This window comes from Danio rerio, chromosome 8 (assembly GCF_052040795.2).
Source record: "Danio rerio strain M-AB ecotype USA chromosome 8, GRCz13ab, whole genome shotgun sequence".
NCBI classification, from domain to species: domain Eukaryota; kingdom Metazoa; phylum Chordata; class Actinopteri; order Cypriniformes; family Danionidae; genus Danio; species Danio rerio.
Genome location: NC_141028.1, coordinates 27,887,398 through 27,910,952, shown reverse-complemented (window position 1 = coordinate 27,910,952; position 23,555 = coordinate 27,887,398). Strand labels below are relative to the sequence as shown.

Here is a 23,555-nt window from a genome sequence, read left to right as displayed (position 1 = left end):
ATATCGGAGAGGGTTTTTTCACCTGGCACCCCTGATGATGACACCAACAGGAGTGAGACCTAAAATGTAAGCTGCTCGGGTAATGTATATGTTTGTAATATTTATATTATCTTCCAACTAAAAACACCTTGTTGATCTTTATATCTATGAATCAGCGTCTCATTTTAAAGCCTGCTACTGTCCTCCAGAGGATTGCATTTTCAGCCGAGTCAGCATATATTGAGGTAATCTTCATGACATTCAGTGTTCTTCCACGTCAACCTGGAGTGGCAAAATATAGATGGGCAAATTGACAGAGGGTTGAGGTACATAGACTAAGAAAAAACAGACATACCTAAAAACAATGCACATTTTTTAAGGTGAATAATGACTTGGATGGATCATGAGAAAATAAATATGAAAATAATTTGATGCTGGAATAAAGTAGCTAGTATTGGCAAGCAATAGCTAAATATCGGTATTGGCCAAACAGAACTTACACATGTGCATCCATAATATACTGTAGCATTGACCAATTGTTTAAAATAAATCAGGTCCATGGGGACACATATGATTTCATTTAATCTTTATTACAGATGGAGAGAGATCAGGGTGAAATTGGAGTCAGAGAATGAGACTGTGAAAGAAGCATGACACCTATGAACCATAATAAAACAGACCGACAATTACTAATAAAATCCCCAAAGAAAAATAAGGGTTAAAATGTATTAGTGAAAAATGCATCAACCCTATTCAAAAACCACACATAACCAGGTTTCTCCAGAGAAACAGCTGAGCTTGTCAGAATCTGCATTAAATGAAACTCATGCCACATTGTGTAGACAATCTGTGTTTTATAAAAACAGGTCCATTATGCAAGCTCATAATTTAGAGTGCAACACTCTCATCAAAGCCAACACTTAAAGACAGATCATTAAAGTACAGATGAGGAAAAAGATACAACAGGAGACAGAATCAGATTCAGTATTGCTAATATCATTTCAAACTATTCTGAACAAAAATATCTTTGAAATGACTGTATCCAACTCTCTCAATTAAGGCTCCACCAATCGAATAGTGACAGAAAACAGGAAATCATAGGGCCACTTTCTGATCAACGAGAGCTGAACCTTAAATTACAGAACACGCGTTCCTTGAAAAGTCCTAAAATCTGCAAAAACATTCTCCACCTTTAGCAACGTGGCCCTTGACGTTTCAGACATTCATATGATGCCATCACATCAAAAAGCAGGAAGAAGTCCCATCTTCAATAAATACCAGGAATCTTGCCTTTTTTCTGATTTGAGGCCAAAAAAAATTCAACCCATAAACATTTTGTAAAGTCAGACACACATTTAAAAACCGAGTGTTAATCCCATCAACCATCAGAGAGCGTTTATTCAGAAAAACACATCCTGGAAACCTTACACAAGAGGCCAGAGGGAGAGAAGATATTGTTTTTACAAAGCAGAAGTACTGGAGCACTGCAGATGCTAAGTTTCAGGCTAATCCAGGGTTTTTTTATACAGCTGAAAAACTGAGTGTGGATGTCCGTTTAATTTCTCATTTGGGTGTTCATATAGTGGCAACTTCTCATTTGTGTGTGTAAAGCCTTACCAAAATAATTATGTGTGAGAGTGTGTGTGTGTGTGTGTGTTGTCCCCAGTAGAATTTGTGATAGTAAGGGTAAACTGAACTCTGCAGGACAAATAAAAAAAAATTGTGTGTGTGTGTGTGTGTGTGTGTGTTAGGAATGGGTTGGAGCATCTTCAAAACTTATGATGCTGGACTCCTGTTGTCCCGTAGGGTTTTGTGTGGTGCTAGGTGCTGGCTGTGATGTTTCTCGACTTGAAAGGAGAGGAGTGTCCGTTCGCACTTCCTCATCTTCATCATCCTCCTCATCTTCCATGCTGGGCCAAGCCGACTGGTCTTCAACACGCTTCAAACGCTCATTCAGAGCTTTCAATGCCAGTTGTCTGTGGAAAAATAGAAGACAAATATTAGATGCAGCTATGAAGGTGAAGATAAATATTGGTACAACAATACTGAGAACAATAGGAACTGAACTGTGTACTTTATGACCTCAATGCATGCATGTGTGATAGTCCCATGCTGAGAACTGATCCATATTAGAGAGTGCATTTAATTGTATCAAATAAGTTATGATATAACATAACTTTAATATGAACATTGAATCATAGTTGAAGCATTAAACTTATCAAAACTGTGAATAAATAAAAATACATTCATATAACAAAATAAAAAACAAATGACAAAGTAGGGAATTAACTTTAAAAAAATGAAAATCAAGATAACAAAACTATATATATATATATATATATAAACTTTAACAGTATACAAATAATCCCAAAACAATGTTGATCTTAAACATACATATTTAATGTGTACATTATTGTGTTATCATACCTGGATTATCAAACTAGGATTTAAAATATATTAATTTAAGCAATTTTTGTAATACTTCAGAAAATTTATAAAAGCACATAAATGTAATGCCTACATGCACTTGTTGCAGTTAAAAGGTATATTGATTTTAGTTTTTATTTTAAATAGAAAAAACTATATACTATAGATCAGTGGTTCTCAAACTGTGGTACGTGTACCACTAGTGGTACGTGGGCTTTCTTCTAGTGGTACGCAGAGGAATGAAATATGTCATGTACATGCTACATATATTTCAAAATTTATCAAAAATGATGTATTTAATATGCCATATATGACTTATAGCCTATATTTCTGAGGTAATCTGCCACGTTTTTTTAGCTGTGCAGAGTTGTAGCTGCTTTACTGGGCCTACCACGCTACTGTATTTCAATACTGCTCATTTTGGTGGTACTTGGAGAGAATTTTTTTTCTGAGGTGGTACTTTATGACAAAAGTTTGAGAACCACTGCTATAGATAATATTAATATAACACTGACTTAATCTTTAAAATTAAAAAGCATCTATTTTTACACTGAATTCAATTCATGTTTATTTATATAGCGCTTTTACAATGTAGATCGTGTAAAAGCAGTTTAGCATAGAAGTTCTAGTAAGTTCTCAAAACTCAGAGCTTCTGGTAGTACTTAAAATAACAAAGTCTACCAAAGGAAGTCGAGCCTTCTCATTTATGGCTTCTAAACTCTGGAATATCCTTTCTGATAATGTCTGAGGCTCAGACACACTCAGTTCAAAACTAGATTAAAGACTTATGTTTTTAGTAAAGCACAGTTGCGTGGCAACCGGGGGGGATATGTCCTCTGCTTTTTTAGAGACAGACCATTTAGAAAAAGGTGATTAAGAATGTAAACCTTTGGATTTCATACAGCTGTCCCCCCACTTTTAAAATGTCCACTACATCCCTGGTAAAGCATACACACGATGCATCACATAACGGTATGATGCACGAGTGTGCTCCACGCAGGTGAGTGGGCTTCACAACCACCTGTAGGACACACTCCTCCTATCTTGATGCATCAACATTTTGTTAGAAATACTCATATTCTTTACATGTTTGTTTCTGTGTTTGTTTGTACAACTACTATTTTCATTTATAACACTTCACATCAAACATTATAATATGAAACTTAAATTTATTCAAAAGGTGGATTTCAGGTTTTATTGTTTAAATATTACAGTTGTATAAAGTAGGACTGGGCGATTAATAAAAAAGTAATCGAAGTCGACATTCAAAACCTATAATAGAGTTCATTTTTAGACGTCAATTTTTTAAAATTACTTTCCCTGCCGCGTGTAGAGTCACATGACTTCGCTCTGTTAAGGTTAATTTATCCATCTGCGTCGAACGCACAGCTATGGTCCAGTGTGGTGAGAAATCAAGTCCCCCCTACAACAGAGTCCATTTACAACCCCACTGGATCGTCTGCGTTGAATTTAACAAGACACGCATAGTTAAATAATTTGAATTGTTTGTAAACATAAATAATCATAGATAGTAGATAGTGCGTGTTTACTTCAATTATTATAAAATCAAGTAATGCACCCTTAATTCAGAAATCTCTCACTTGTAATATGTGAGCATATTTACTGTACAAAACCTGTCAGTGAACTATGAGGGGAAAAAATTAAATAAATAAAATAATTGTTCATTAATCGTAATCGAGTTTAATGTTTGATTTTAGGCCAAATCGCTCAGCCCTAGTATAAAATAAAAATTACTGAAATGATATCTGATATCAGCAGCATTTTTTTATAATTTACATTATAATGTTGTCATGCCTAAAACCACTTGTAGAACTTAAAATGATTGATTGTAGCTTATTTACTCAAATTGTTTCGATTTTTTTCTCTCTTTTGTTTTGAAAAAAAGTAAATTAAAATTTCATGTCTTGCCATGCTTTTAGCTTATTGTTACAACTCATTTTAAAGTACCTCCGTCTTTCTGCATCTTGTGGGTCTGTGCCTGGCAGGCTGATGGTGATGGAGGAAGGAGCCCCAACATCGTATCGCTTCACCATCTTACGACAAATTTTAATCTTCACCAGGGCGGCGTGCACAAGTCCGGCTGCAAAGCCAACAGCCGGCTGGAGGGCCTCTGGGAAGAAAGAGGCGAAGGCAAAGTGGTCCGACATGTCTCCACGCCCCCTAGAGTGCCTCTGGTAGAAGCGCAGGTAAACCCACCCGGATAGTGCGCCGTACCCGCATGCTGCTAGTGGAGCTGAAGTGTCCAGCAACCCCGCTAGCCGCAGGACAGCTATGGCAAGCAAAGCTAGCGCCGGGGCAGCTTTTAATCGTACTTGAGGAACTCGAAGCACTGTAGTGTCACCTGCAGTCTGCTTTAGTGCTACAAGAACACCACCCAGAAAGGCAGGTGCGCCATACACCCGCACGGCAAACAGATAGTCCAGGTCAAAGGTTGCAGCATAGGTGAAAAGGTATGAGAGTCCTGACAGGAGACCGGCTGCTACATTTACTACAGCAAAGAAGATCAGCAGCTCCAAAGCTCCCCATAATGGCTCCAAAAGCCGCCCGGCGACCATCACAGTAGCAATGTTCACAGCCATCCCAAAAACATGCTGCTCTACCACTGCATGGGTCAGAAGTGTCCATATCCAGAAGTTTGGAGGAAAAAGGAAGCCCGGTGTGACACCAAGAAGGTAAGGGGTGTTAGCAGCCCAGGACAACAGGTAGAGGAGGATCACTGTAGCACATATCGATTTGACCACCACACTCGTGCTCGCCAAAGCACTCAGAAAGTGCTGCCGTGCCACTGGCAGGTAACGGTTCATCCTGACCAATTCGAGTCCTCAGTTGTTTACGCTCCAGAAATGGTGACCCTACGAAATCAGCAGTTTGTGTCAAACATGAGGGACACAACCAGAAGATGAAAGCCAGACATCAACAAGAAAGCAGAATGACTTCATCTACAGCGGTTTTGCAGCTTTGGGATGAGGCTTGTGGAGAGAAAATGACTATATTACCTCACACTGGTCTTACAGGTGATTGCAACACTTGTGGTGAGATCGAGTAGACTGTAGTTTTCCTCATACAATGAAGAGCTGGTGCTTCCAATAATGTCGTTTTCTACGAAATACTACATACAATCTAATGTTTACAAAATACTTTTGAAGATTCTCACAATAACTTTCTTAATGAGTAAGTAGTTGACCTTGGTGACAAAATATTAACTATTTACATGCTCGTGTTTGCTGTTTGCTAGTTGTTAGCAAAAAAATGTAAAACAAAATTCATTACTTTCAAAAAGGGTCACCTGAGCTACTCTAACTTACCTGCTTATCAGCACTGTCTGCTAACACTCCATAAACCTCACCCCTCGATCGGTTTTAATAAATCTTCAAGTCAGTTTCACTGTCTTTTGTCTTATTAATGTCTTTTGGTTTTAATTTAAGCACTTGCCGTTTGTTTTACGGGTAAAACACGCGAAGGAAGGCGAGCTTTGAGCAGCTTTCTCTCCCGTGGCATGTCCTCTCAGGTCGGCCAGGAGTCGCAGTTCAGTCCGGGGATTTCCTCTAACAACAGGCCTTCGGGTTGAGGGTATAAAGCCAGTAAAGGGGAATATGAAACGTCCGTCCCGGTTGCTCTTTTTATTGTACTATCGTCGACATTTCGTCTGAGTTAAGCTTATATCTTGTTGTTTGAGAGTGTGGCGTTCCCAGCTAACAGCCACAAAGCACAAACATCAGATTTGCAAACGTCATCCGTCCAGCGTTGCGACTGGGCGTGTCGTTTACTGCACCGTCACGCTAAGATAACTGGGAAATGTAGTCTTTTTCCCCATCAACAGTCGATTCTTTTAAAACAGTTTCATGCATTATTTACATTTTGTTTAAAGCTAGTCTGTTTATATTTTTCAATCTTAGGGTGCCAGTAGTGGCTAAAATGACTAGATAAAATGTCACCTTGGCCTGAGTGTGAGTAAATCTAGCAAATCTTTCATTTTGGGCTAAACTATCTATAATCCAGGACTTTAATGTGAGAGCTTCCCCACACATGAAAGCTTGCTAGTCAAATTTAATTTAATTTAATTTAATTTAATTCATTTCATTTCATCTCATTAATTTTCTTGTCGGCTTAGTCCCTTTATTAATCCGGGGTCGCCACAGCAGAATAAACTGCCAACTTATCCAGCAAGTTTTTACGCAGCGGATATACCCTTCCAGCCGCAACCCATCTCTGGGAAATCATTTCATTACATTTAATTAATTTAATTCACCTTGTTTAGTGCTTTTACAATGTTGTGTCAAAGCAGCTTCACATAGAAGATTATATTAAATTGAAACAGTGTCAGTTAAGTTTTTAGTGTTGAAGTTCAGTTTCAGTTCAGTGTGGTTTAATATTCACTGCTGAGAGTTCAAACACTGAAGAGCAAATCCATTGATGCGCAGCTCTACGGTCCCGCATCATGCAAGCCAGTGGCGACAGCGGCGAGGAAAAAACTTCACCCATTGGCGAAAGTGAATAATTAAAAACCTTGAAGGAAACCAGGCACTATTGACTATTGACAGATTGACATTTTTTGAGAATAACAGTTGATCAAATCATTATTAAACAGGTAAGTGACTTCCTAAGTCGATCTCTCTTTTGTATGCTGCTGTATTTATGCCAGAGATGCCCAAACTAGGGCCTGCAGGCCAAAGTTGGCCAATGGTAATTTTTGATTTGGCCCACCATTAAATCTGAGAAGAGAGTGATGGGAAGAGATCATAATTTCTAGCATAACTTTTTTTTGATTGTTTTATTGCTGAGCTACAAAAGCTAAAATTAAATGTTTAAATTCAATGTTGTACATAAATCTGATTTTCAAAAATGTCCATACTTTCACTTTGGACCGAGAACAATGCAGAATACATCAGATCAAGACAAAAATAGGTGTAGCTTGACTCGTTTATTCGGCATTAAACTCCATTCTGTTAAAAATGGGATTTATTTTTGTTTTTACTGTTAAAAATCATGATGAAGTTTAAAAATATATACTGCATTCGTCAATATAAAGCAACATTTTCTAGTTATTTAAAAAATACATTAATTACCCTTGGCACTTTTAATGTAATGCAGTTACATTTGTTTACAGGATACTTACCTTCAGCCCACAGCCCTCAATCCAGTTTGGTTTTAAGCTCTTTAAGAACAAGTTTGGGCACCCCTGATTTATACCATAGTAATTGTAGTGTATCGAGTGTGAGATGCGACTCACATATCAGGAAAGTATGTATTTTGTGTTGGCCAGTCTTTATATAACCCTGAGTTGACCATCTGTTTGTTTATAATGCATCGCCTGTTTTTGTTACTGCAGACTAGTACAGTAAACAGAAAGGTAGTGTTTGTGCTGCTTTGTCTTTTTTGTGGTTATTTATTGTGATCTCCAGATTGCAACAGAGAAATACTGGAAAATCTGTCTAGACAGATGGCATTTCTTGTCGTTCAGCTTTATAATACTATAATGTGAGGAAAATCACCTGTTTTATAATCACTTCAGACATTACGCTAGAGAATCATTTAAACACTTGCTGTAAAGTGATTTGTATGAAGTAGCAATGGTTTCTCCTGTTCTGACGTCTGCATTCTGATGCAGCAGATGTTGATGAATGATGAAAGAAAGTAGTTTCTCAAACAAAAGGATTTTTAGACTCTCTGTGTTTGATTTTCTTTTTTATATATGCCATCAAACTGTTGTATAAACACAATTTCACACTTGTAACAGTGTGATATGGCTGTAAATCTTCACTGGTGGGACATTCCCACTAGCGCCAATAATTCACACGATAAACTAAAGTCTGTCTCTGAAATCACTTCCTTCTAGGAAAAAGGGAAAAAGAAAACTAGAAATGACAGAAATAGTATGACAAAAGAAGAATGTCCCAATTCACAGGCTAATTCATGCTGCACAAAGTCTTGGGAAAAGATCCTGTGCATTAACCACTAGAGAAAGTAGTGCATTCAGTTGCAAATGAAATGTTGAATGTTGGACTCCAATGCACTCAAATGTCGAAGCCATGATATACTGGAGGTGGCAGTTTTCTTACATGAGAAAAGCCTAATCAATGGTAGACTGTCCGATCATAGTATATATTTGAAGAACAAAATTACCATCTAATTTTAATAACAATCTAGTTATAGGCCTAAATAGCACCTGGGGCATCCAGCATACGTGAAGGAGATGTTGGAATGCAATTCAATAAAGTAAATTATAGTAAAAGTAAAACATCAATGATTATCAGAAGGTAAGGTGAAGGAAACACAAACTCTTTTTAGAAAAAAAACCTCTTGTAAACTACACAAGTAACACCGAAAGCCCTTCAGAATTAAAAACACATTAATTATATACAAATAGGAACACTTTTTATACTACAAATATTGTATTTTGCACTTGTGTAAAAACATTCTAGTTTGTTTTAACGAGCTAAATGCATTGTCTTATGTGGTCCACTAGATGGCAGACAAAACAAATCCTAAACATCTCGCATTCCGTGAGGGTTTGAAGCTGTGCTGCTATACAGAGGCTGTGACCTCAGCGGTGTTCAACACCATGTTCAAAACACCCTGAGCTGCTCCTTCACCTCCTCTCACCTGTGCATCTGGGGCCTGTGAACCTGCTGGGAAGCTGACAGGTGTTATCTGCCTTACAAAGCATGCTGCAATATTTAAGCTAGCAAGGATAAAATGTTCTCTCACTCTCCTACAAAGATTTAGCTCTTTGAGAAATACAGTAACGTGTTCATTTCAGAAATTATGCACATTTATCTACACTGAAAAAATATTTGTTGAGTCAATTTTGTTTTTCACAGGCTATTTTATTTATTTATTTGATTGTCTTCAGAAACAGTTTTTGTTGTGCTGGTTGAAAGTCTCTTCACATTCCAATAGTACTGATTAAAGTAAATGATCTAAATGTATTTAAATGTATTTTTATATTCTGGGTAAGGCATAAAACTGAAAAAAAAATCATTTAATTAAATATTGTAAAGCTGATAATTTCCAAAATTGCCTGCCGATGCACGTTCACGCGTGCTGCGGTCACATGGACACGAGTCACAGTAGTAAAATCGAGTGCTTGATCAAAACTTTTTAAAATCCTGAATCAATATTGGAGCAACTTTTGCATGCTGGAGGAAGGATGACACCATGGCTGAAGTATTTCTTTTAGACAGGCAATATACTGCAATGTTTTAAAACTATTTTAGTCACACAAAGCTGATGTAGATTGTGTTGTTTTATAAATGGGTTATATGCACAGAAGTGTTGTTCAGCCACTGAAATATTCGAGTGAAAGATTGATATGACTATTTTCAATTTCATAATGGACCAGTAACACAGAAAATGTAGATTTTTATTTAGTTTAACAACAAAACATCAGTAAATAGCACTATTCTGCCTAGCCTGCTTTACTGAACTGAAATTGTTTTTATATTCACATTGGCTCATTTTTTAACAATGACAACCTGTGACGCGCTCCTATGTTTACCATGTTACTCGAATATTCACTCTGAAATAACATGGAAGTATGGCTTAGTAATAAGTGAAACTCCTGCACACCGCCAACGACTAACGCCGCAGGCCAACCACTAAGCATACAGTAGTTGTTTTAGGGCAAAGCACACAAAAGAGTGAGACCAGCGATCCTTGCATGCATGAAATAAAGCATATTACAACAAGTTCTGCTTGCTAACTACATAACTAAAAACATGCTACATTTAATAGAGTTGTTCTTTGGGAATTGTAGTATTATAAAGTATTATAAAGTTTTCTAACTGGCCAATGAGATGAATTAGTGGGTCTCTGTCATCTTTAACGTGTGCGTTCAGGATTTCAGGAGACGTGGCTTTGAAAGGCATGGAGGGATTGCATTTGAAAGATATTATGCTAATCGGTTAGCATTTAGGCAGATCACCTGCACCTTTAACTTATTTGAAAAAGTCTATGACTTTCCATTTTATTCGTTTTTCAGACTTTAGGTTTTAGACTGAGTTACAAGTCCCCCATTAAATCTTTTAGGATTTTTATGTCAGTTTGCTTCATTTGACAGGATTCCCAGTATTGAATTTCTGAAATTTTATATATTTTTGTCCAAGTCATGTAATATTAGTAATGTTTTTAATTGTACCTCACTTTTATCAAAATTTCTAATTATTCAATAATATGTACAAATACGCACACATTTACACATCTCAAATCTTGATTTACAAAGTAAACACTGAGAGAAACAAAGACAGAAAGGGGTTACCCCTGAATCATATACAGTTGAAGTCAGAATTATTAGCCCCCCTTTGAATTTTCTTTTTCTTTTTTAACTATTTCCCAAACAATGTTTAAAAGAGCAAGGGCATTTCTGGAGAAAGTATTATTTATTTTATTTCGGCTGGAATAAAAGCAGTTTTAATTTTTTCATTTTAAAATATATTTTAGTTCTGAATACAACGAATGTTGCCTTCTTCAAATATGGATAAATTTGCATAGTGATAATGTCACATGACAAGTCCAAAGAAAGACATGCTGTGTAATTTTTTGATAACCCACACTTTATGAACACTTTCTATATGAGAGTATAAAGTTATTTAATATTAAACAATGCAGATGTGGAAGGATTTTCCCTGCTGGCCAAGGGATATCTGTGCCAATTAAAATGAATTTGTGCACCATTTGCTCGCAGAAATGCAAAATTCTGGAGGTACACAACAGCTGCTAGTTTTTATCCATCAAGTTATGTAGATTTAGCTTTTATACACTAAAATTCAGGGAATTTGAAGATTGGTTTAGAGTGGGAACCCTGATTTGGGGAACATCTGAAACTCAACTGGCTTCATTATTAGGCTCATCTTGACCACATGATCTTCGCCAAACCTGATTACAAGCTGACCCTAATATAAACCTGTATTTAGATTTCATTTTTATTTATTTATTGTCTTCATAAAGCCATTTTCCTTATGGACCCTGCTAGCTTCATCCCATCCCCCTCAAACACACTTGCTGAATACTAATCAAGCCCTTTTCCAAACTCAATATGCCACATTTCAAGGAAAAATGCAGGTTGTGACCCACTGACAGCGCTCTTTAATTTTTATTGCATTATGATGGAGCTCTGCCTCCAATGCCACATTTACCCCACACACCTCAGCGTGGTGAATCAACACCTGCTGAAAACATTTGGTTAGGAGACACAAATGCGTGCGCTGCATTTCAATGGGGAAGAAAGAATGAAGCAAGGAGGGAAAAATAGACAGAGATAATGGGGAGGGCTGTAAGATCAATGTCGCTGAAAATTGCCGTCTGTCCGAGACTTTGAATATACACTCGCATGCAAACACACCTACAGGGAAACATACTCATCTGTCGTCTCCAATTCTGTCAGTCTGTCATCCCACTTTTCCAGATCACATGACTTTCATTTTCCTTCCTTCATCTACTCATCCGTTGTCCTCTTTGCTCCATCCTCTTTAACCATTTCTGTCAAAAACACTGAAGTCTTTCTTCAAAAATCATCACTGGAAAATAGAAAGTCACATGAGGCTGAGTAAATGTTAATTTTGGAGTAAAGTACTCCTTTCATGGCTTCTTATCTTCAGGGGGAAAATAAATCCGTGTCACTGATATCATGTGATGTGAACAGCACTGTAGGCTTGTGTCATAGACAGTTTGTGTTTTTTTCCAGGCCTTTTGATGGCACTCGACCAGACAAGACCAGGCACTCCCAATTAAAGCCTGTGGTTCGCTGCCATACTTATTCACAGTCACTCTTCATGGAATGTGATCAGCAATTATACAGAAACTGTGAGAAAGAGAGAGTGGGCACAACCTTACCATGAAACAAACAGAGAAAAACACGCTGCCGTCTGATCAAAGCAAAACTAAACTGAGCTGATAGCCAGGAAAGGTTTCACAGCTAAATTAAATGAGTACGCAGTACATTTTTTAATTTTTTAATTTTTTTATTAGAATATGCAAAAATCATACAAATACAAGAAAAAGATCAACAAATAACAAATACAAAGCGACGAAACAAAAACAAAACAAAAACAACAACAATATAGTCATGTACTGGTATGTGCTTGAGTGTGTGAGTGTGTGTATGCATGTAAAGGTAACTTGGTGGACAGGTCAGAGTACATACATAAGGGACAATAACAGTCAATAAATGAAGCAAGTGTCACAGTTATAGATAAAACATATAGAAAGAAACCAGTCAGAGGTAGGGAGTAACAACAATGCATATTAATGTATGATAGTAAAAATTAGAGTAAAAAAAGAAAGGACAACAGTAATAAATGACAACAATAATAATAAATCCCAAGTGCTACACCAACTACTACTACAGAAAGTTACTTATATTACAACTACTACTGCTTCTACTACAGCCACAACCACGACTACTACTACTACAATGTCTACTAATACTGATACTACTACCACTACTGATACTACTATAGCGTTTGCTACAACTAATACAACAAGGTCTACTGCTACTACTACTACTACTACTACCACCACCACAATCACTTCTACTACATCTACATCAACATCTACTACTGATATTACTACACCAACAACGACTACCACTACTACTGTAACAACCACACCATTACTACTTCTGCTACTACTATACCAATGACATCTACTACTACATGAACTACTACTTCAATAATCTCTGTAACAATTACTCAATAACAATCGATACTATTACAATGTCTACTACTTCAACTACTACTACTACTACAACTACTACAACTACTACCGTTACAACTACAACAACTGCAACCTTACAAATGATAATGGTATAAATACTTGTAATAATGATAATGGAAAGATAACCGGACAAGTCAGAACAGTAATAATAATAATGATTACAAAAAATAAAAGTAATACCATTTATGACAATGCAGTACATTTGATGAACTTACAAATAGTGAGTATGTGTTTGTGTGCTACAAGATGTTAAACTGGAACTTAAAGTGACAGTTCATCCAAAACTGTAAAGTTACTGGTAATTTACTCATTCTGATGTGATTCAAATTAAAATTAAATTAAATTTCAAATCAGTGTTGCCAGATGTAGCTGAAACTTATCTAAAACCCACTGAAAACCACCCAATCTGGCAACACTCAAATTAAATTTCGAAGAATGTTTCAAACCTGCAGCCGTTCACATCCATAGAAACAAAAATACTATGGAAATCAATCACTGCTGCTTTCCAGCATTATGTAAAATTGAATTTGTTGTGGGTTGAACAGAAGAAAGAAACTCAAACAGTGAAGGATGAGTTAATGATGACAGAACCTTTAAAACTGCAAATAAAACTTCTATTTATTTATTTATTTATTTTAATTCAGAGCACATTCAAAACAAGCCACAAATCAAAACTTAATACTTGCCCACAATAACTAACAGTTATTTTCTAGAGCCTAGTTAGGTCAGCATCTGGTGTAATGTCATGACAATATTAATTTCAATGTCCAACGCCCATCAGACATTGCATTTTTGGTTATTTTCCAACGCAACCTAAAAACAACAAAATATCATTGTGATGTTACAGCTTGAAATTGTGTTGATGTTACCAATATGACGTTAATCCCGTTGGCAGTTGCCATTACTGATGATTAAATGTCAATATTTGACATTAATATAACGTTGGTTTAAAGGGTCGCGAAACACCAAAACACATTTTTTGAGCTGTTAACAGTCGTAAATGTGTCCCACGCTGCTAAAAACACTATTAGGACACATATATTTCACAAAAAAGTGAAAATTGGTTGTTTTTGCTTTATTTCGAGCAAATTCGTTCTTCCGGTTGGAATCAAATTTTTGAAGCTGCGTCACGCCGATTAGGTCCTTGCGTGTATTCCAGCGTGTAGACTGGCTGTCTTTACCTGGGAGTACTTCGTGACGTCTCTGAGTGTACTGCATTCATTCATGAGAAAGACTTGGCTCAAACCAATCAGTGCGCTCTATTCGGTGCAACTTTATTAATATGCATAATAGCTTGGCGGAGAGAGAGACACCACGTTTTGCTGCCAAAACAAGTGGGATAAGAAGAATTGTTTGGAGATATGAGTCGTCAGTGTTGCGTTTATTATTTGCTGCATCAAAGGTTTTGTTTTCATGTTCCAGTAGAGGGCAGCTGGACTCATGTATGGAATACAGTGCACGCGATGCTCGACAAAAATACGTGTCTAAGGAACATTGGAAATGCTGAGTTTTTTTTTCTCTCATTCACCGTGCGGTATCAAACATTGCATTAAAAATACACGCTTTCAGCAATTCCTCTGATCAAATATCCTGTTTGTCACGAGGGGCATGAATGAAAGTGCCAAACTGCAGTCAAAGTCCACCATTTAATAATTTGTCAAGTAATTAGATTAGTGGTGTCCATGTAAACACAGTCACTGTCTTTCTGCCCTGCATCTGTGTGTTTGTTTTGCCTCTGTGAAATCCGCGTGTGCTTAAATTGAAACCCATTTTTATGCACTTCTTCTCCTCCAACACTCCCCCCTAAGTCGACATGCCCACTTTCCTGACATTTTCCAAATCAGAGGTGTGAAAGCACCATGCTGAAACAGGGGGGTTTTGTGGCCCTTTAAGATGTTGCCTCGATGTTGAATTTTGGTCACTTTCCAACCAAAAATCAACAAAATATCAACGTCATTTCATGTCATTATTAGACATCAAAATAACATTGTCTTTAGATGCTGGTGACCTAAATCTAACCTATCTTGAGATGTTGTGTGTGTGCTGGGAACTTGCAAATTAAAGGTTTTCTAGATGTTTTATTCATTTGAAAAAAATAATTATCTGTTTGTTTTTCAAAAAACACAAAAAGAAAAACTTTTCTTTGCAGACCTTTTGATCATTTCTCTTTTTTTTGCAACATATGATATTTACTAACAAAGTCCGGTAGGAGCACGAGCAGATAATTATTCGGTTTGCCACAAATGCAAACCATTCAGCTGCTCACATTAACCAGCACATAAGGTGTATTAATATCCAGCCCACTCACCAACTCACCCACACCTTAGGAAAGTTTTCTATCCCTTCTCCACCCCAAATCTCTTCACACTTCTCTTTTTTCCCTGATTTCGGGTCATATTGTGAGCTCAAAGTCCTCACCTATAAGACAGCATGCCAAACTATGCTCACTATTTGGCTATTCAGATTAGATGTACTTTGTGAATACAAATCAAATTAATTATCAAACAATATAAATTATAGGGCATGAGCTTGTTTTTGTCCAATAGGATCAATGTGCCTTGCTGTTGTCCCACCCCCATTCCAGCAAATCACCATCAATATTTCATAAATGTAATGAAATCAATTCAGTTTTGATTCCACAGTAGTACATTACACAGTGGGCCAAGTGATAGTTAAACTAAAGCATGAAGTGTGTCCAAAAATTCACCACACATTCGGCACCGTTATTTGCGCCTCATGATACAATTTTCTCATTTTTCTCTGCCCTTATTTATCATCATTTCAAATGTCCTAATTATTAATAATAATATTTTATTTTAGTTAAAACTGCTTATTCACAAAGAGTGTCGTGCTCTTGGAACAGAGACAGCATTGTAAGGTAAATGGTGATTATGGCAATTTTTTTTTACCAACAAAAGATCCGGAGATGAGTGTGAGCTTTAATGAGACGCTCACAAATACATCTTGCAAGTGCATTTGTATGGTTGTTTTTTGTTCACAGACTGTTTATCACATCAATAGTCTTTGGAAAGAACTTCATTAATTACACATTCATTAGCATATCTTCCGAACATGTCTGATGTCATATTTCAGGTGACGCAATAGATGCAGATAATACTGACTCATCTAACAAAATCTGTTAAACCTGAGGGAAGCTTCACACATAATTTTGTCTTCAAGGATAATGCTAGTCCAGCTAATGTCATGAGTGTGTATGGTAAAATAAGTTTAAAATAATCAACTTTTCTTGCATAAAGACAATGCAAAGATAGAAAGAGACATCAAGCATAACAAACTCCCTGATTGCATTTTATTCATTGATTTCTTTCAATACTTTCAAAGCATTAGTTCACAAAACTACATCATCAGAAAAATCCAGCAGTCAAAAGCACTTCCAACATCCTGCATTTGTTCTTTCTGAGACAGTTGCGGTGATAACAGCAGACAATCAAGTTCAGCTCTCTGCAGAACACACATCAGGCACTGACTGTATCTGCTTTCATTCAACAGAGAAACTCTTGTCAATAAAAATCATCTTGACACTTTGAAGAACAAATTACAGACGGACACAAAGAAAAATCCTTCCAAGGCATGAAATGCAACTAAAGTTCAGTAAGAGCATTTGATCAAAAAATTATTGAAACATGTTTCAGTTCGTACATTTTTCCGAGCATTTTTCTGCTCTTGGAATGTTTTGGAGAAGATGCTCCTAAAAGTTGCTAGAGTGAAGATTTAATATAGTTAATTACAGGGGGAAACAATGAACTGAATGTACACATGCAATGTTGCATTTGGCAGGAAGAGAAAACAGCACAGACAGGGGGTTTGCGGCTGTCGTTAAATGAATTTATTGCTAGCTTTCTAGCATGACCTTGCGCTCACAACCAAACACACACATTCTCTTTGTACTCTGTTCTTTGTTCTATATCAAGATGACACGATAAAAGAACATTTCTTTGGAAATCTTTAAGTATTTCCAATTTTTCCAAGTTTACATTCATCAGTTACAATCGGTTTCCTCAAATGGTTTGAGTTACCTTAACTTTTGAGGTTTTACAGTGTTACATTAACGTCTTATGACATTGTGTGCCTGCTTGGTTAAATCACCTTTCTTCCTTATTCTAATGCACATCGGATTATCTGTACTATGTCCATATATCTAAACTGAGATGCTGCATTGTCATTGTCTAACTTTAGGTTTAAACAGAGCCAGTGGTGGAAAAAGTACTGAAAAATCATACTTAAGTAAAAGTACCATTATTTGCCGAAAAATGTATTGCAAGTAGAGTAAAAGTATCTGTTGTAAATATTACTCAAAGTATGAGTAAATAGTTTCCCTTTTAAGAGTACTCATGAGTAGTGAGTAGTGAGTATTACGCTGTAAAAAGCGAATGCGTTTACATGTAATTTGTGCATGTGTGTGTAAACGTAACATTCTGTAGTGCATTTAGTTATTGCCCAGCAGGCACACAATGTTATAAGATGTTAATATTCAGTTAAATTTATGTTGTGACTTCAAGTGAATAAAATTTAACAATGCTATTTTGATGACGTTAATAAACAAATGACGTTAATATTTATTTGATTTTAGGTTGTGTTAGAAAGTGACAACGTCGAACCAACATGTTAAACCAACGTCATATTGACATCAAATACTGACTTTTATTTGTCAGGTATGGCAGCCAAAATCCAGTGTCTGATAGACATCATAGTGGTAACATCTACACAACATCAAGCTGTAACATCATTAGATGTTGATATTTGGTTGGTTTTAGGTTGGACATTGGTTTTTGATGTCAACCTAATTTTCATTTCCAATCAAAATGTAACGTACCCACAATGTTGGGTTAAAACGTAAAAATGTTATGTTGACATCATGTGCCTGCTGGGTGTTTAAGGCCATTTTGGTCATTATACAGTAAACATCCTTCATCTTCTCATCAGTGACTTCTAAATAGTCTCTGGGTCAATGTGTGCAAAGATTTTGGAAATATTCTAGTACACAAACAGTTTGCTGCAATTATAAAGCACCCATGTCTTGAGGTAGTTCACTATGATACGATTTATCTTCTATGTGTGATTTGATTGGACTGGAATCACAGGACCGATTTTTCTAATCACCTATAGACAAGAAATAATAAAGTAGTGACTGCAGGTTGAAGGAAAGTAGTGGAGTAAAAGTACAGTTACTGCACTAAAAATGTACTGAAGGGAAAGTAAAAGTACACATCTATAAAACTACTTACTACATTACAACATTACAGTCATTTGAGTATTTGTAGTTACTTTACAGCACTGCGCAGAGCTTAACTGTCACCTGCATTTATTACTTTATTTATTTTACAATTTTCTTTAGAAGCTTTTGCATTACATGCTATCCGTTTGGTTCAGGGCAAACACTGATCACCAGGCATTCAGTCACTGAATTAGAATCTTTGGCCGAATATGAACTCCATCTCCTGGCTCTCCGTGGTTCATTTTAGGAAGCAGCTCCAGAAGAAGCCAGAGGCGAATCCTCATTTTAAACTAATACCGTTCTGCTTCTAGAATCCCATTCCATCCTGTCAGCTGTGTTCCAACCTGGAGAGTATTGGACTTCTGCTATTTCGAGGCCTCATGTGGAGATGATGATCTCCTGCATGTGCTCATAACAGTCGCCGGATGAAATTAATAGATGAGGGGGAAAGCACTTGAAAGATATGCAATTTTCTGTGTAAACAACATCCATCTTTGTTCCTGTGGTGGAATAGTGGCTGTGCTGACCAGCTAGTTTAACAATTTGCCAAAAAATATATATATATATATTTTTTATTAATTTAGCCTATTTATTTCAAGTAGAGGAAATTGCTATTCTGTTCTTGCTGATCGGGTAATGGGACTGTGGCCAAAGCCTCTATTCATTTTCACTAAATGTTCCTGCTGTAGTGGAAGGAAACACACATTTGTAACATTAAAGCAGATATGCATGTACGTAAAAAGCTACTAATGAATCATTACCCAACATGTGGCATGAGTGAGAAGATTGATGTGCTGATAATTAGTGAAAATAATTCATGCTGTTTCCTTCTTTCCTTTCTGGTTATTTGTATTCCTGGTTATATATATATATATCCTTTCTGGTTATTTGTATTTCTGGTTATATATATAGTATATAGTGTAACAGTGTTTTTGTCTTTTGTCTTAGATGTAGAGTTTTTCAATAAAATATCAGTCAAATGTAGTGTACATTTGATTATTTAAATAAATTGGATTATATAAAATGTAACTATATACTAGTTTAATATACAAAAGTATTAATATTTCTTTTATAATATACTATAGTTCTGTTGTCAGTGCGTCTGTACATCACGTGTGCATCTCAGTACTGCCTGCTGCTGTCTCAGATGCACAAACTTTGCTTCATCACCCTGAAGCAACACTGTTTGCCATATCATCTCATCCTCCAGCCCTCCCTCCCTCAATCCATCTGCCCATCCTTGCTTTACCCTGTTATTCTCGGCTTCATGCAGTCGCTCTGGTTACCCTGCAGATACAGTAGGAAACCTTATTTTCACCTACTGATTTTGAGGAGAAATTTAAACGGTGCAGTAGCAGGAGAGCGCACACACATTCGCAGATGCCACAGACGCAGCTGATCTCAAAGTCGCAGAAACTTTCAGTACCAGTCATGCAGAGCTCAGGCATGTTGAGTTCAATCGAATCCTAATACATGTGACAATTCTGTCAATTCTGCGTGTCCTTGCCTGACTCACTCATGCTGATGTTTGCATTTGGCATATATATATATATATATATATATATATATATATATATATATATATATATATATATATATATATATATATATATATATATATATATATTGTTTTACACGTCACATATAACCATGACTGCACATCAGCAGTGCCATCACCCAGCAATATCACTGTCTGAAGGCAGGATAGCAGAGAAGGTAATAAAGTCCTCCAAATAGCAACAATCCCTCACTGAATCTTTCAAGCAAACATACCCAACTGGTTTCGAAAGACTATAAAAATATCAAAGGCAGTGTGGGTGTTTATTGCAAAAGATTTAGAGCCGTTTTCGGTGATTGGAGATGTGGGCTTTTGTCATTTTATAAAAGCACTCGATCCACGTTACAGACTTCAGTCTCGCATTTTTTCAGTGCAGAGATAATTAAGATGGTTTATTTATGTTTACTGAAGTACAAATATGTTTATTTGAAATGGCCATTTTATCTTTATTGACTTCACATGTGTTTATTTTCAAAGTGTAGGATTTTATGTGTTCCCCAGTTTGTACATGGGCTACCAGCAGCTGTGAGATTTCAGTGTTATTTTTTTTTATACAATACACTAGGAACTAGTGTACTTTTCTTGGCTTTTAAGTAAAACAAAATGAGTATTATAAGACATGAGAACCAAACCGAACCGAAAACTGTGTTAAAATACCGAGGTATGTATTGAACCGTGGGCTAACTGTATTGTTGCATCCCTAATGTATATATATATATATATATATATATATATATATATATATATATATATATATATATATATATATATATATATATATATATATATATATATATATATATATATATATATATATATAGCATTGAGATCACAACTACGCGTTATGGTAGTTGCCCACATATTTTCAATAATTGAACTTATATAATATATAAGTATATATATAATAATATATTATAATAATGTATATATATATATATATATATATATATATATATATATATATATATATATATATATATATATATATATATATATATATATATATACTTTTTTTTTTGGTTTATTCTTGTAGCTTATTTTTTCATTTTGATTAAGCCATTATTTACTATACCTTTATATCAGAGTTGTCTGACATTTTATAGATGATTTTTTTTTTTTTACAGTTTAACTGCAAAGGCCTGAGTTCTTGTCATATTTTAGTACCTATTTTAACGTGTAATGAAACTGTGATAATGTGGAAAATGTTAAAGGTATCTGAATAATTTATATATATGTGTCGTGGTGGTGTAATGGTGTCAATAGTATCTGGATGCAGCCTTTATGATGCAAGCTGAGATTGCTTCGCTGAGTGCAGACACAATGCACTCAATGGAATGAGTGGCATCACTGTGACAGGTAGGATTAGGAGTGGGATTAGGTGAGGGCATAGTGTGGGGGATTTTTTCTTGGCACACTTTAGGTCCATTATTATCAATTGAGCATGGTGTCAACGCCACAGCCTACCTGAGTATTGTTGCTGACCATGTCCCATCCCTTTATGACCACAGTGTACCCATCTTCTGATGGCTACTTCCAGCAGGACAACGTTTCATGCATAAAGCATGAATCATCTCAGACTGGTTTCTTGAACATGACAATGAGTTCACTGTACTCAAATAGCCTGCAAAGTCACCATATCTCAATCCAATAGAGCATTTTGTGATGTAGTGGAAGAGGAGATTCACATTATTGATGTGCAGCTGACAAATCTAGCACTGCATGAGGCTATCCTGTCATCAATATGGACAAAAATCTCAAATACCTTGTTGAATTTATGCCACAAAGGATTAAGTCCTTTCTAAAGAAAAAAAGGGGGTCTAATCCGGTACTAGTAAGGTGTACCTAATAAAGTGCCCAGTGAAGGTATGTACAGTATATAATGTTAATACAAGCATTTAAAAGAAAATAGAAAAAAACAATAAAAAAGCACCACCTGCCTCTTTCCTGAATGTATCGTTGTATTTTAACAGATTGCTTTACTTGAGTCACTTGTCGTCAACATGACACAAACAAGTGATGCCAACAGTCCTGTGGGATATAAATAGAAAAGCCCATCAGATCAGATGAGTGAGGAACCTGAATATCTCAGTTGTTTTGCTTGTTTGATGTTTAAATATCAGATGAGGTAATTTAAAGTCTAAAGTTTAGACTATCAGATCTTTTAGCAAAAAGAAAAATCCTTCACCCAGCTATTTAATAGATATAAAGTGGAAGATACACTTTTAAAATCTGTTTCAAAAATGTGCATTTGCAGTGATGCCAAAGAGGAACCATTTTGTGTTCCACATCTTTCAATTTTTATTCATTTATAATGTGAAGAACATTTCTAAACCTAAATAAATTGTACCACTGTAAAGAAACTTTTTATAGAATGAAATGAGTGTAACCATAATAAAGCTTCTTCATGGAACCATCAATGCCAAGGTTTTATTTTCAAAAGTATTAGTCTGATAGTGTTTCCTAAAATATACCTGGCCCAATCCAGGTCTAATCCCTAAACATTTTGCTCATCTATATGCACGTTTATGAAGGATTATAAACTTGTAATATAATATGCATCATCTTTGAGTGTGAAATCTTTGAGCACCTCATCGTAGGTGGCTGTTTCTTGCTGTAATCTCCACCACATTTCAGATTCTATTAAAAATGCATGGGATGCACTGAGATGGGTTGCTTTGAAGCATGTCTTGGATGTCGGATCAAAAGAACCCCGGAACACTTTTTGGATTGTCTTGATGAACAATGTTATGTTTTTTTCTCCTCCAGAAGCTAATCGCATCATTGAAGCTTTTTCAAGCAGCGGGGTGGATGTCTCTCTGGTGGTTCAAATACTTTTTCATATAGGGTGAGGATATTAAACCGTTTATTGAAGCTTATTTGTTCTCTAAAAAGAAACTTTTAGGATTTTCTCACATGACTGGAGAAAAAAAAAACATTTGTTTTTTAATGTGCGATTGACAGCTGACAGAATCCAACATGCCAGTTTGTCTTGTTGTTTCGCTGCAGGTTGATGAAGAGGAAGAATTATGAGAAGCTTTGATATCTTGAACAAAACATTATGTTCAGAAGTGAGGGTTTTTTATTTTGTTTTGTTTTTTTTTTGCTCAAAATACTCCTCAGTGTATTTGCTTATTGTTACATGTCCCTTTTGCATATTTTTGTAATGGGTTTTACAATGTACAATGAAAAAAATATTCAAAGATGATTCCTTTGATTTACTGTAAGTTTTTTAAATTAAGTTGTTGTAAACAGTTAATTTGGGTTAAATTAAGCATTACTAAATTTTATTTGTTTGTTTAAATTCAATACAAATTGTTTGCAACAATTTTGCAGGCATCATTTTTTTTCAGTGTATAAATAAAAAAAATAAAATGTAAAAAAAATCAATACATGAGGGTTGATCAAAATGACATTATCAAATCAGGATTGTATAGTCAGTTTCCAAAATAACAGTTCTTGTAATTAGATTATATTACATTTCCCTTAATCAGGTTACAGTTACTTTTCATGGATTACATAATTTTTACATGATGTTTATTTTACAGTATGCCAGTAAATTATACATGTCAGTGTCTCTTATAAATTTCTCTTTTATATCCGTTTCTAAAATGTAATTCTAAA

General features: G+C 35.8%; 1 protein-coding gene across 3 annotated transcripts; it reads right to left on the bottom strand.

The window, feature by feature from the left end:
• Window positions 1-550: 550 nt before the first annotated feature.
• Window positions 551-6,167, bottom strand: tmem115 (transmembrane protein 115). 3 transcript variants are annotated; one of them, XM_087263844.1, is made up of 4 exons: window positions 5,733-6,167; window positions 5,424-5,536; window positions 4,375-5,279; window positions 551-1,955 (listed from the first exon to the last, which is right to left on the bottom strand). In XM_087263844.1, the coding sequence occupies exons 3-4, from the start codon at window positions 5,229-5,231 to the stop codon at window positions 1,727-1,729; spliced, it is 1,086 nt and encodes a 361-aa protein (XP_087119970.1). In that variant the 5' UTR covers window positions 5,232-5,279; window positions 5,424-5,536; window positions 5,733-6,167; the 3' UTR covers window positions 551-1,726.
• Between the last annotated feature and the right edge of the window lie 17,388 nt (window positions 6,168-23,555).